This window comes from Leiobunum rupestre, chromosome 5 (genome assembly GCF_980474605.1).
Source record: "Leiobunum rupestre chromosome 5, qqLeiRupe1.1.hap1, whole genome shotgun sequence".
Classification (NCBI taxonomy): domain Eukaryota; kingdom Metazoa; phylum Arthropoda; class Arachnida; order Opiliones; family Sclerosomatidae; genus Leiobunum; species Leiobunum rupestre.
This window is the reverse complement of record NC_143388.1, coordinates 61,953,284-61,967,737: the sequence shown is the minus strand read 5'-3', so window position 1 is coordinate 61,967,737 and position 14,454 is coordinate 61,953,284. Positions and strand designations below refer to the sequence as shown.

The window sequence follows — 14,454 nt, the reverse complement described above, 5'->3', positions numbered from 1 at the left end:
ACAATTAAATCTGGCTGGCGCGGGACCAATTTCGTTCAATATGGAGACTGTCTCTAGTGGTGGCAACTATATTGCAATTGAATTTTTGCACGAATCATATAACTTTACAAAATATAGATGGCGCTACCGCCAAATTATAAAGATGAATTTCGTACAGTCTTCTCAGAACAGGTCCCGCGTAACCATGGCAACCGAAATCGTAATTGTAATTATAGCTGTATTATTCCCAATTCAATGCTGGTAACTTTGTAAGGAGCAAGGACTATCTATTTAAGAAAAATTAAAATATTTTGGTAAAGCAGGGTACATATAGACAAATTATTTATGTATAGATTTAACTCGGGTAATGTTACTGGTCTATAAAATAATCGAATTTTTTCTTACTTTATTTAACGCTTTGATTAGCTTTTGAAACGCAATAGTGTATTCTTTCACAGAAACATTAGTGTTATCTTATTATATACATGCGCTTAAAAACATAATTAGTGCAATCAGAGTCGGCTCCTGGCTCCGGCACCGGCTTTTTAGGGGAGCCCAGTTTTGGCTCCGGCTCCGGCTCCGACACATCTTCGGAGCCAATATCGGCTCCGGCTCCTACCTTGGAACCGGATCTGCGGAGCACTATTTGCGACAGTAGCTGTTCCGAATGATGATTCCTCTATCCACATAAATAGATCTATATCGACTTTTTGGGCTACTCAAAAGTCGATCTAGTTAACTAACTTATTAGCATTATTAAAGGAAAATCAACTCTCGTACTACTTAGCCTATAATCTCAAGGTAACATTAATTTGTTGTATAATCTGAAAAACCGTGTTCATAAGGTAGACTGTCGACCGTTTGAAGCGTTTTTTGGAAGTTTTAGTTCGCCGGTATTTCCCGATAGAGGCTCTCTTCCTTTACATTAGAGTTTTGAATTTTCGAAGTTCCCGCGTATAATCATTGTCGAGTAGGCACCGTCCGGGCACACCATAACAATACGGTCTAAGTACTCAACTGCAGCGCCACATACCAGATACGATCCAAACCCATGATTTTGTTTTGTCTTACGCCGTTGAGTACCGAGCCACTACGTTTCTCTATACCTGAAAATAAACAGTAGTAAAAATTATATGCCAACACTGCATCCTGAGTTGGATGGTATTTTCAAATATATATGGTAGCCCTGTTTAAACGTATTTTGGCGCTAAAACGGTAATTCGTTCCAAAAAACTGTTGGCTTGTTGCTAATCCAAGATTGTTGCATACGTTTTTTTTTATTCTAGGCCTCGTTTAGTTTTTGTATATTTATTTTTAATTAGTTTGATGTAATAAACAAAATTTTTTTAGTTTTTACTTTGTAGACGTAAAGTGAGTATAATATATTCTCTTAAATTTGGTGCAGAATGTTAGATCAAGGTTAGACTTACAAAATGTAGATTTCTTCTTTAGGCCTAGGCCTAATGATTTAAAGTTATTTTAGGCTTTTAACCCGGACAGCAAAATATCTCATTCTAATTTGTAAACAAAAGGTTGTACTGACCTTTCGATTTGATGTTCCCATTTTAGAACCTAAAGAAGATGGCTACTCCCACCACATCAAATGGTCCAAGTAGAGGAAGAAGAGACAGGATGAGTAATATTAGACGGCAATCGATCTTAGATACTTCAATCTTACAATTAAATGACGATGAAGAAGAACGCAACTGTAGAAGGCAGTTGCGTGTGTTAGAGGACCAAGAGAAAAATTTAAGTAGTCCATCCACACCTTCAGGAAGGTAATTACTTTTGGTATATACTGTTTACTCATACTCTTAATTGCTTATTATATTTTGTTTATTCAATTATTCAATAGGCGATTAGTTTTGGGTACAGCTTTATCAGGTTTATCGAATGAAGAACTTTCAGAGCATTATAAAGAATGTGTTCGACTTTCAACAGAAAATGTAAATGCAAAGGGGTTACTTTAATTAAGAACACACAAATGATGTGCTTATTATTTATTGCAGAAAATAACAAAGAAAAATGCTTTTCAACTTCACCTGATTGATTATATGGCTGACACTATTAAGAAGAGTGGAAATGACATGAATTTTCAGGTAAATATTTGTGGTACACTCAAAAAATTATGATAATAAAAGTTGTTAATCAGAACTAAATATTTCATTACAGGTCGCAAGTTGCGCTTTAGATGCAAGTGCTAAAATTTACGGTTATCGAGTTGACGCTTTGGAAGCAGACACTTGTAAGCTAGCTAGTAACTTGGGAAGAACGCACAAAGCTACAGATGAAAGTAAGACCGCTACATGCCAAAAATTTACTTTGTAATGAAGTATTATGTGATTTGGAAGTTTAAATATTAGTGATTTTGTAGACGATGGCCAGCTAGACCAGGAATCTCAAGAAATCCAAAAAAAAAAACGAAAAGTTAAAAAGAGTGCGAAGGTTGAACAAAACTTAAAAACTATAACACTGGATAAAATTGAACAAAGATTTGAGGTCTGATATTTGCTGTTGGAATTAAAAATTGCTTCATTGTTATACTAAAAGCCTTTTGGTGATTGCAGCTCTGTTCATTCCAAAATCAATTTTCATCGGGCTTTGATGAACATGGAGTTGCTGGCCTTTTTGGCTATAATTTGCCAATAATAGATGACGAATGTCAATTGGCATTGGATTTTGGCCAAAAACCTCCTGCTTTAGACTCGTCCAGAGTATATGAACACGATGCTAAGATAAACTTTTCCTCATTTAAATGTAATTAATTCAATTTAATTTTATATCAGCCAAATATTTTCAAAACAAATAATTTCTGGTTTTCAGCATTATTCCGAAAAATAATAGAACAAAACCTCACTATCGATACAACATTTGAAAATTTTGACTTCAATCAAGACATTGATATGGAAACAATTGACCTTGAAAATCCTGCCACAAATAATGCTCCGCCACAGAATAATAATCCTGAAGAATTTGTGTTTAACGGAGACCCAATTGAAGGTGATGAAGAATTAAGTAATCCCGGATTTGATCCAATGGATCCTGATGATGGGGAGGATGATATATCTTCTGAGGTAACTGTGAATGTTGCGGGTCAAAGGAATGACTTTATCGGTCCACTGAGGTTAGTTAGCTTGTAACTGTTTTGTTTTAATATAATTATTATTAATTAGAAAACCATTTCAGGTTTGAAAATATAAATGACACAATAGGGTTTTTAACGTCAAAGCCATCAGAGTACTCTTATTATGATCCAAAATTTAAATCAGCTTGGGCTGGACCTAACCACTGGCGATTTTTGCCATTCACCCGACGTAAGATTAATTTATTTCTAACTAAAATTATTTAAATTTAAATTGCATCTTAACTTTTTTATAGGACAAGCAGGTGTCAATAAGCAACTACCAACTGGTAAAAGAAAAGCCAAAATTCACCTTCGGGTAGATTTTGATCAGCCGCCGCCTGAGTTGATACAAAATGAGTCCAAAAATGTTTTAACAAAGACTGCGATGCAGCGTTGGAGTAAAGACAAAAACGAACTGCCATTTGATCATCACTACAATATGGAGAATTTAGGAAAGTCCATGATAAACCCGGTCCTATGGGTAACTATCCATTTTTATAAGTCTATTTAACCATGCGCACATGAGTTTAATTTAAGCTTGTTCCAGGTACGTGCGATTAAAAAAGTACCAAAGCCTATTGATGCTGATGTTGGAGATGGTGGTTATAATTACGATAATCCTGCAGATAAATCAAATTATTGTGGAACTGAAGATAGTAGTGATGATGAACATGATCAACCAGGTATTTTACTTTCGTGCTTGGTTTTAATTTAGACAAATCATAACAAATTTCGCATTACAGCGCATAGTCCTGGAGGCGGTGATTTTCAATTCAACCAAGAAATGGAATTCAGCTTTACTCAAAATGCACCAACTCAAAGTCAGCAAAATGCTTTTATTGGTGACAACTTAGTTCAACAACCATACAAAGTATAGTGCAAAAATTTCAGAAGAAAAGAATTTCAATTATAAATGTGATTTTTTTCCAGATTGATAAACCATATTTAGCATATGAAAAGACTGCAAAGAAAATTGATGCCAAGAAAATTAAACTTGCAATGTGGAATATTTTGTCCAAAAACGTGAGATTTATTTGAGTGGTACTGGACCCTCAGGAGTCCTATAATTAATATAAAATCCTATATTTTCAAAAATGTCCTACAACACATCATATATTTTTAGCAAAATCCCCAAAAAGTCCTATAAAATCCAATAATTTAGATATTTCGCCTTTTTCAAATCCTGCCACTCACAAGGAGAGTACCTGAGGTGTTTATTACTGATTTTGTTCAAAGTCGGGCATAGTGTAGAGTATGAGATACGAAATTACCCATTTGTTTTATCTTGGCAAACTAAAATGTTTTTGACCACTTAAACCCAAAAAAAACTCATTTAAATATTTTAAAAATTGAAAATCACAAAATGGGTAATTTGGACCACATTTAGGTAAATTTCATAAAGTTTGAGTAATTTGGAACATTTTTGGGATAAAATGGTAAAATTTTTTGGGTAAAATAAGGAAAAGATCTTATTTTTGTTTTAGGTGGTCGAATACATTTTCGGTTGCCATAGCAAATCAAATAGGTAGTGCAACTTCTCCTTTTATAGGTCTATATTACGCCTGACTTTAACAAAATCGGCAATAGGATAAATTCCTATACAAAGTCATTTTAGTCTATACTTTTCTTATTGGTTAGCTACTAGTATATTTTAGTGATAAAATGGTTAAATAGTTCATTTTTTAAGTGAAAATCGAAGATTTATTTTACTAATGCATAGGGATGCACCGATATGGGTACAGCCGATATATCGGCCGGCCGATATATCGGCTAATTGTGGCCGATTTTATCGGCCTAGGATAGCCGATATATCGGCCGATATTAACAAAGTTACCTATCACAATATTATGCTTTTTTGTTTACTCTCGTAACCACCTGTTAAAAAATGATATGATCTATGGCTTTTGGAGTCTAAAAACCACTTATGATTCCTGACCGTTTTGGACGCGAATAATTATTTCCTACAACAGCGATCAACTGGCCTTTTTAAAAGGAAATGTAATGTTAGTTGAGTATCGCCTTTTTTTAAAGTTTTTCCTGAAAATATTTTTCTAATACCAGAAGTATCGGCTAATATCGGCCTCGCTTAAGCCGATATTGGCCGATACCGATATTTGAAAAAATAGCCGATATATCGGTGCATCCCTACTAATGCATAAAGTTAGTAAATGAAATAGTCCTATAAAATCCTATAATTTTGAAAAAATAGTCTTAAATTCTTATATTTTCAGAAATATAATCCCAGTTTCTTATAAAATCCTATAATTTGTAAAAAAAAAAAAGTCCGATATTTTTAGCAATATAATCTTATTTTTCGTATAAACAAAATTTAAGATTTGCGTAGCCTGGTGTTATTATTTTCCAGTCTTACTTAATTCTTTAAATCTTTTCAGGAAGATGCATTGACAATGTCTGGTTCTTGTATGTTTTCCGAGCTTTACCATGAAATCCCGAAGCATGTTTCTGAAACTACTGCAAAGAATATGAGTGTTCCGATAGCGCTTGTAACATTTCTTCATCTATGTAACGAAAAGGTATGGATATTGAAGTTATTCTATTTTAGTAAGTTTCCTTTTTTTTTGGTTTATTTTAATTTTTTTATAGGTTTTAGCGCTTACAAAGCAAGATGATATGGTAGATTTCAAAATAGAGCAGGGTTAAGGGCAATGTATATTGTACTTTTATTTTAGCATCATCATCCAAATTTGTACACAATCACATTCTTGTAAATATTTTAGCAATATGAAAGGGATTAAAATGTAAAAAGCTTTTCATTTTATAAAATTGTTTAAACGTTTATCTGATATAATTTTAATAAATTTATTGTATTTTAAATGAAATACTTGTAAATTGTTTTCTGTAGAAGTATATATAGTTAACATACATCCAGAAATAAATAATGCCTAATGAACCAAGGGGCTAATCACTCTTAGAAAGTCTGTACACTGGATTACGCTTAGATTAGCACTGCCAAAGGCAGAGACTTCAAAGATTACGCGTAAACCCATTAGTACAGTCAAAGGTACGGCTCTGTACACCGATTACGCGGAGTGATCAGTCCCTCGGTTAAAACATTAGGTGTTTCTTTTTGCTTGTTTCAGGATTTTGAAGTAGTTTCATAAGAGTAACCATAGAGATAGAAAAGAAACAGGCACTATTGTATCTGGCGAAGTTGACCGCGAGTGCCGACCCCCTTTTCGCCAATGTTGGAAGCCGTCAGATGGGCAGATTACGTGACGCCATCGATGCGCGGTGAAATGAAATACATTATGCCTTTTTGAAAATAAACTGTCATTTGATGAAACAAAGGAAGGATAGATGGCGTTGCAAATTCTGCCCATCTCCGCTTTCATACCAGGCTTGGAAATAAGCGGTGGTCACTGGGTCAAAGACCAGTTTATTAATTCAAAATTATCTACCGTATTATTAACCAACTGGTCTACGTGACCACTTAAATAATTCAAGAGTTGGGAGTCACTGGCCAAATAGACCAGTTTAGAAATAAACCTTATTTCCAAGCCTGTTTCATACATGCGCGAGGGGGGGGGATGAAATTTCCCGGTCAAAAACGGGGGTGCCTTAACGCGGTAATCTTCCCTCTACAGGGTGTTAAATTTAAAATAGACCAGGGCGAATATCTCAAAATGTGTTTTAGCTACGATTTTGAAATTTTAGGTTGTTATAGAGCGCTCAGGGGGTCAACCAACTACGAAAATTTCAATGACCTTGAACCATGTCTTCAAGGTCGTTCAAAAATTAACTTGAGAACCGTAAGAGTTACGAAGTTGGTTCCAATTTGATTTTGGCCTAACATTGCTCAACTTCCTATTTCGCAAATCAGATCGAGTCAAACCTAGTTAGCCATAAAATGTGACGGGGAAAACCTTCCTAATTGGAACCAACTTCGTAGCTCTTACGGTTCTCAAGTTAATTTTCGAACGACCTTGAAGACATGGTTCAAGGTCATTGACATTTTCATAGTTGGTTGACCCCTTGAGCGCTCTATAACATTCTAAAATTTCAAAATCGTAGCTAAAACACATTGTGAGATATTCGCCCTGGTCCGTTTCAGTTAACACCCTGTATTTCTTTTCTATCTCTATGAGAGTAACGCTGTGACGTCATTTTAGTAAATATTTTATCCTCATTGTATACCATTGCCTCCTTTAGGGCTACTCATAAGCTAACATCTGGCTTTTTAACCCGTACTCAATTGATTAAATAAATAATTTTTCCAAAATGGCTGCCTGTGGCCTTTTAGCGATTGAGTTGGGAATATATAACTAGGTATAGAGATACAATTACGGCTTCAGAAATCTGGGTTTCGCGGGACAAAATCTTCTATGACTAAACTTTATCATTCGGCGGTGGCGCCTTCTATCTTTTCCAAAAAATATTTTTGCAAATATCGTCTGTCAGGGATGCCAGATTGGACTGGAAAGTAGCCAATTGGGCTTCTTTTCAAGAACATTGGTATGTTTGAACACAAGCCGGGAACGTCTTGACATTAAATAAATAAAATTTAAAAGTTGACACTGCATTTTACCTGAGAATCAGTGGCGTAAATAGCGCCCCCGCAGACCCCGCGGCGTGGGGTGGGGGGCCAACGAGAACTAGGGGCCCCCAAACGTTTATGATTAAAATCGGTGCTATTTAAAAGGGCCCCGAGTAGTTTTTTGCGGGGCGGCCCCGGAGTTCCTAGTTACGCTACTGCTGAGAATACTCTTATTTTCGCGTTTTCACGATAAGCAGACTAATCAAAATGAACCCCGCAAATCGCGTCTTCCTGTTGTGGACCAGGCGTCGCATCAAGTTGCCTTATAGCCTCAAGCTGTTGAATCTTTTTACGGAACCACCCCACTCCTATTTTTGTACCCCCCTGATTAACATTAGTAGTAACAACTCAATTAAACGTGGGGTGGCAGAGTGGTTAGCACTTTCGCCTCGCAGCAAGAGGAGCCGGGTTCGATCCCAGCTTGTGGCACTGGGTGAAAACTCGGAACAACTCCTTCTGCGTTGAGTTTGCAAGTTCTCTCCCCACTAGTTTAAGGGGTTTTCCCCCGACTTCTTCGGTTTCCCCTTCCATAAAAACTTGTTGAGGTTAACGGTAATAGTTAGTGTAGGGAGCTGTTGGCATGCAGGGCTTGCCACCACCCTCCTACGCATTGTAACCCGGCCACCTGAATTAAAAGGCTTCAAAAGTCGCTTGACGACTTAGGCCTAAGGTGGTGCCTTGGGTATTAGCCTAGCTGATTATATTTACTAGGGTATTAGCCTAGCTGATTAAAATTATTAAATTAAATAAATCCTAACCTATAATAAACTAAAACCTAAATACCTAAAATATAAATTGTAAGCCAATTTAAAATTATAATCCATATTTCTTGGAAAATAAATATAGACCCAAAGGGCCAAAATCTAACAATGTAAAAAGGAGGAGAACGCGATATTGGTATGACACCGCCAAAATTTTCCAGGGAGCCCTGGTATTTCCATTGTAAATGCAGGTGGCCATCGCTCATTCATCGCCAATATCCCGTTCCCCTCCTTTCCCGCCCTACCGAGGTTTCCTCGGGGAAAGTGTAAACCGAAAACTTTAGATTCAATTTGGACAACGATTCCACCAGTCTCTCAAACAAAAACTTTCAACTTTCAACCAAAAAATAAAAACTTTTAAATTTTTAAAACTGTGTGTGATTAATTTAATTAAACACAACTGCCCAGTTATTTTTTCAGTCGGTAACTGAAGCAGTATTAGCTCTCCCAAAACAAAAGAAAACCTAAAATAGAGAGAGCCCCAAAAACCAAAGCGGGTTTCTACACAAGCCATTTATTTATTAAAGTCGGTCCTTTAACTAGGAATCTAAATATTAAATCATTGCTTCAGATAAATCCGTTTTATTCCTTATTTCTTATTATACACTTACTTATGCATTGAACAGTTGCGTTCAGTAACCTGCAGCAAGAGTTACAACCACAGTACGCAAGACAGATGCGGCCACTGCTTTAACTGCAATACACCGCTTTATGTATTTTTTTTACCAATTCTATCTTTAGAGTTCTGATTGTATATTTTATTGTTAGTACTCTTGTATCACAGAAAGATGAGTCCAGGTTTGAACCCAGTTTGTGGCACTGCTTGAAAACCAGGGAACCACTCTTTCTACATGGAGTTTGTAAGTTCTCACCCTGTCCATTAAAGGTGTTTTCCCTCAAATACTTTAGTTTTCCCTATCTGTAAAAACTTGTAGAGGTTTAAAGCAATAGAGTCATTCCACGTCAAATCAACTCAAGTCACCGAATTTGATGAAATTTTCTTAGCAGGTGTAGTAATGGTTAGAACTAACCCCTGTAAAGCAAAAGAGCTGAAAAAAGTGGCTAAATGTAATATTAGCTCCTCAAGTTATATATGTTCCAATATTTTATATATTGTTCCTTGATATATAGAAATGATAATAACGTTGAAATAACACTGCGGAAATTAATAAAAACATTCTTAAAAATTAAATTAATTTTAATATTGCAAGACCTACAAGTACCGTTCATATCTGCTACCGACAGTTGTATAGGTAAACAATTGTGGCGATCCGTTGTGTGTCACGTGGTCGAGGTCACGTGTTTTTTGGGTATAGTTGATAGCACAAGAGTAACATTTGGCCGGGAGTATTGGCGTACTCCTGTAATCCCAAGCGTCTGGGAAGCAGAGTTTGAGGATGGCCGTCTGAGGACGACCACTAATCCCCCAACGGGTGGTTGTCATACTTCCGCCACGGGTGCCCGTCCCTATCCCCCCGTTGGCGTGGCCGTAACACATATCTCACCCCTGATAAATCAGATGGACGAGCGAACTGAATTGTCACACCCGTCACATTCGCTCATAACGAGCTTAAAACAAGTGGGTCACGTGACCCAAATAATAGTCTTACAAGAGCCCCGCGTCCTCTCCCCAGCCATTTCGCGGTACAGCTCTACCCCAGCGCAAGTCTAGACGTAGTGACGATTCCCGCATCCTCTCTTTCTCTCTACCGTGCCGTGTCATGCCTACGGCGGCGGACGCCGGACAACGGAGCGAGACCAGGAGTCTTACTAAGAGCCTATTCGCGACCGAAAACTATGGATACGCCCTCATTCGGCAGCAGACGGAAGCAGTAACAGGTCACGCATTAGCAGACGGTACTAACAATCAAAGTTTTAAATCGCGCTGAAATATATAAAAATATATTATATTTTCCTCAGAAGTTACTAGTTTTATTATTAGAATACAACACAGAACGTCATAGACCCCAGATGTATTTATTTTCGGCTCTAGCAGACGCTACACACACAAGAAGTGGCGGGAAAACTAAGGCACCGCATCGCCACCTAGAGCTGTTTCGGTCGCGAATACGGCTCGTGTAAGACTAAAAAAGAGTAACATTTAAAACTAAAAAAGCAAGCGGTTATTTCAACATAGTACATCAGAATAAAACAAGTAAGTAATACTTAGTTTCATAAAGGCTATAATATTTTACTTATATAGAATCAACACAAAACCAATGGCTTGTACAGTTTAAATATGCGTTTCCTCCTTTAAAATAAATTTAAGTTGTACGGTATATCTAGATACACATTTTTATACCTTTTTGGTACAATCACAATCGTTGGTATAATAAGAGATAGTGTTACTTATAGACCAATAAAAAATCCGGAGGATAGTGCACAAGATAGTTTTAAAAATCAAACTAGTTTCGGAAACATTTTTGTTCCGTCATATTTTCTGCCCTTGAAATATCGTTGTTTCTAACATCCTTTATATTGAATTACCCGAATCATTCTGAAATTGATTTGTTTTTACCATCATCAACTATCTTTACAATAAACGATAATATCCCTTTACTCGAGTGAAAGTATATTTATCAAATTGAATTCCGTTTAAATAACCCGCCGCGCCGCTTTGATGAAACTCACAAATCATAAATAAACATTTCACTAGTCTTAGTCGATAAATCAAAATAACGGTAAAAAACGCCGCGATCAGTTTAGTAAAATAATTTCGACAGCGTAATCGTCGGCCATTTTCGGTATGGAGATCCATGCCAGAAGGCAGGCAAGGCTGCCAGATTTCGATAGACCGAAAACGGCCAACTCTCTCAAATGTTTTCGTTTTCAAAACGAAAATTTTGCGGCGTAGCTATCGACTAAAAGACTCTTTTCCGCCGTTTATAAGCCGAGGCTTAATGTTTAATACTTGAAAAATGACACATTTTCGCGACCGGGATACCGACGCTTTTTACTAGACCAAACAAAACATCGCGAAGGCATTTTTGTAAATAAAATAGTATTAAATATATTTAAAAAATTTATTAAAAAACCTTGTCATTCGCCGAGAGCGCCGTATTTGAAGATAGTATATAAAGAATAATCAAATGCTGTTTCTATGGTAACGTAATGAAAAAATAATAATGAGGTAAATGACGCTAAGCTCTTGTCAGAACCACTTTTTGAGCTCTGATTGGCTTTGATCTGACTATCGTCTGCCACGGCGTTTAGTCAATTTTACACGGCAGCAATCAAGTTACTTATGAGATTTCTATGACTCTCACACATTCAATTTACTAGAAAACACACCAGCCAGTTCATTTCGTAAATTTTGTAAGTTTCGCTTAGCAACTCTTGCATAAATTGCAGTTTTAAAATTTCCAAATAAAGCAATTACTAGCCCAAAATTGGCTATAAACTATCCCCACATGTTTACTCACTGTGTAAGGACCCCGTGAAAATTCTCAAATAAATTTAAAGCTTTCGCATTTCTTTTCCTCGAGATCTGGTTTTAATTTTTTCCCGGCTCATTATTCGTCTAGGGCATTTGTTTTTAAAATTGATGTTGAGCTTCCTTTTTCTTTTAATCCAGGCAGCGCCACCGTCGCGATGCGACGCGCTAGAACTAAGTTCAACTTTCACCTAAGAAGGATCTATTTCCGTTTGATTAATCCATGATAGATCCTTCTTAGGTGAAAGTTGAACATGGATCTATCACTTGCAGCTTTAGCCAGTGCAAGTTTTTATTTGAGTAAACGGTAAACACGATAAAGAGAATCTTTACACCTAGGAACTAGCTTTTTGCAAAAATATTTTCGTTTAAAGAAGGCTAGTTCCGGGGTCATTTTAAGAAAAGGGGGAAGATAATTTCCGAATTTTCCCCTTCCGACGGCAGCAGGCGCTCTCTCTCATTCCGTGGGGTCTAATTCAAGTTAACCGATACTGCTCTGCGTGATTTGAACCTGTAAGAGAGAGTTTGTCACCACTACTAGGTAACTGTTTCTCATTTTCTTTTTCTCCGCACCTTTCATACAGAGAGGTCACTTTGTCGGACTCTCTAGTATTTTAAACAGAAAATTCACCTTTATCGAGAGCTTACGTGTACTAGCAGCTAACCTCCTTTATTTTCTCCGTTTTCTCCGCAGAACGTTTTTATAGGTTAACCGATACTGCTCCTCGGGATTTGGAGCAGTAAGCGCACCTTTGCGACCGCTACGAGGTGACTGATTTCCAGTTTCCTCCGCCACTTCTCTTTCAGAGACCTCTCTGCAATGTCGAACGATTATCTCCCGCCTTTACGGGCACTACTAGCTAACCATCTACTTGTACCGCTATTGAGTAAACGCAAAATTTCGTTCCGCCCCCCCCCCTATAGGGCGGGCACGAAATAAAAAGCACTAGCAGTATTTTTGGACCTGAAAAAGGCCTTTGATACTGTTTCTCACTCAAAAATATTGGTTAAAGAGATCCCTCACTCACAACAGGGGAAGGCATAGGGGTCACAAAAATTTGGTTTTCAAGCACACTCCAAGTCTGGATTTTATGTTACCCCTCTGCCTCCCCCTGTTGTGAGTGATGGATCCCTTTAAATTAGAAAAAGCTGGAGTTAGGTGTTTAACATTAAAATGGTTTTAAAATTATTTATCAGGAAGAAAAACTTTAACAAAAATAAATAACACCCTGAGTGATACTGAATTCGGCTGTCCTTTGGTAAAACCTTATAAAATCCAAAAACAAAATTTCGAGAAAAACGCGATTTTGTCTTTTTTAACACTACGACTTATCGATTAACACTAAAGTGAAAAGTAGTGACTTTTTCGTTATGATATATTATGAAATATCATTATTATTCATTTCTTTAATAAAATTATAATTAACTAATTAGCAGCCAATGAAAGTTGGTTTTACCATGTGAAAATTAGAAATATTTCAGAACTTTCCCATGGTAAAACATGGTATGTGGTAAATATCAGATTTTGTCGAAATAAATTATTTCCTTTCCCGTGGTGAAACCGTATATGTTGCAAATAACTCTTTTCACTAAAAATTAAGTAGCCCCTTTTCAACGGTAAAACCTTATACGTGAGTAGAAACATGTTTTGCCTTAATTTAAGGGACCGTTTTCCATGGTAAAACGTTATATGTAGCAATTATATTATTTTGCTCAAATTAAAGCGACCCTTTCTCCATTATAAAACGTTATATGTAGCAATTAAATTATTTTGCTCAAATTAAAGCGACCCCTTTTCCATGGTAAAACGTTATATTTAGCAAATAAATTATTTTGCTCAAATTAAAGCGACCCTTTCTCCATGGTAAAACGTTATATTTAGCAAATAAATTATTTTGCTCAAATTAAAGCAACCCTTTCTCCATTATAAAACGTTATATTTAGCAAATAAATTATTTTGCTCAAATTAAAGCAACTCTTTCTCCATTATAAAACGTTATATGTAGCAATTAAATTATTTTGCTCAAATTAAAGTGACCCTTTCTCCATGGTAAAACGTTATATTTAGAATTTTTTTTTTTAAATTAAAGCGACCCCTTTTTCATGGTAAAACGTTATATTTAGCAAATAAATTATTTTGCTCAAATTAAAGCGACCCTTTCTCCATGGTAAAACGTTATATGTAGAAATTATATTATTTTGCTCAAATTAAAGCGACCCCTTTTCCATGGTAAAACCTTATACGTGAGTAGAAACATGTTTTGCCTTAATTTAAGGGACCGTTTTCCATGGTAAATCGTTATATGTAGCAATTATATTATTTTGCTCAAATTAAAGCGACCCCTTTTCCATGGTAAAACGTTATATTTAGCAAATAAATTATTTTGCTCAAATTAAAGCGACCCCTTTTCCATGGTAAAACCTTATACGTGAGTAGAAACATGTTTTGCCTTAATTTAAGGGACCGTTTTCCATGGTAAATCGTTATATGTAGCAATTATATTATTTTGCTCAAATTAAAGCGACCCCTTTTCCATGGTAAAACGTTATATTTAGCAAATAAATTATTTTGCTCAAATTAAAGCGACCCCTTTTCCATTAT

At 36.2% G+C, this 14,454-nt stretch overlaps 1 protein-coding gene across 1 annotated transcript; it reads left to right on the top strand.

The window, feature by feature from the left end:
* Positions 1 to 1,401: 1,401 nt before the first annotated feature.
* Positions 1,402 to 5,943, top strand: LOC149945534 (condensin complex subunit 2-like). Its single transcript, XM_090175717.1, has 15 exons — positions 1,402 to 1,414; positions 1,549 to 1,757; positions 1,835 to 1,925; positions 1,989 to 2,078; positions 2,152 to 2,272; positions 2,354 to 2,478; positions 2,547 to 2,736; positions 2,803 to 3,103; positions 3,166 to 3,293; positions 3,358 to 3,584; positions 3,651 to 3,786; positions 3,847 to 3,974; positions 4,034 to 4,126; positions 5,497 to 5,637; positions 5,708 to 5,943. Exons 2-15 carry the CDS (start codon positions 1,561 to 1,563, stop codon positions 5,762 to 5,764), a joined length of 2,025 nt encoding a protein of 674 aa, XP_090031843.1. The 5' UTR covers positions 1,402 to 1,414; positions 1,549 to 1,560; the 3' UTR covers positions 5,765 to 5,943.
* The last annotated feature ends 8,511 nt before the right edge of the window (positions 5,944 to 14,454 follow it).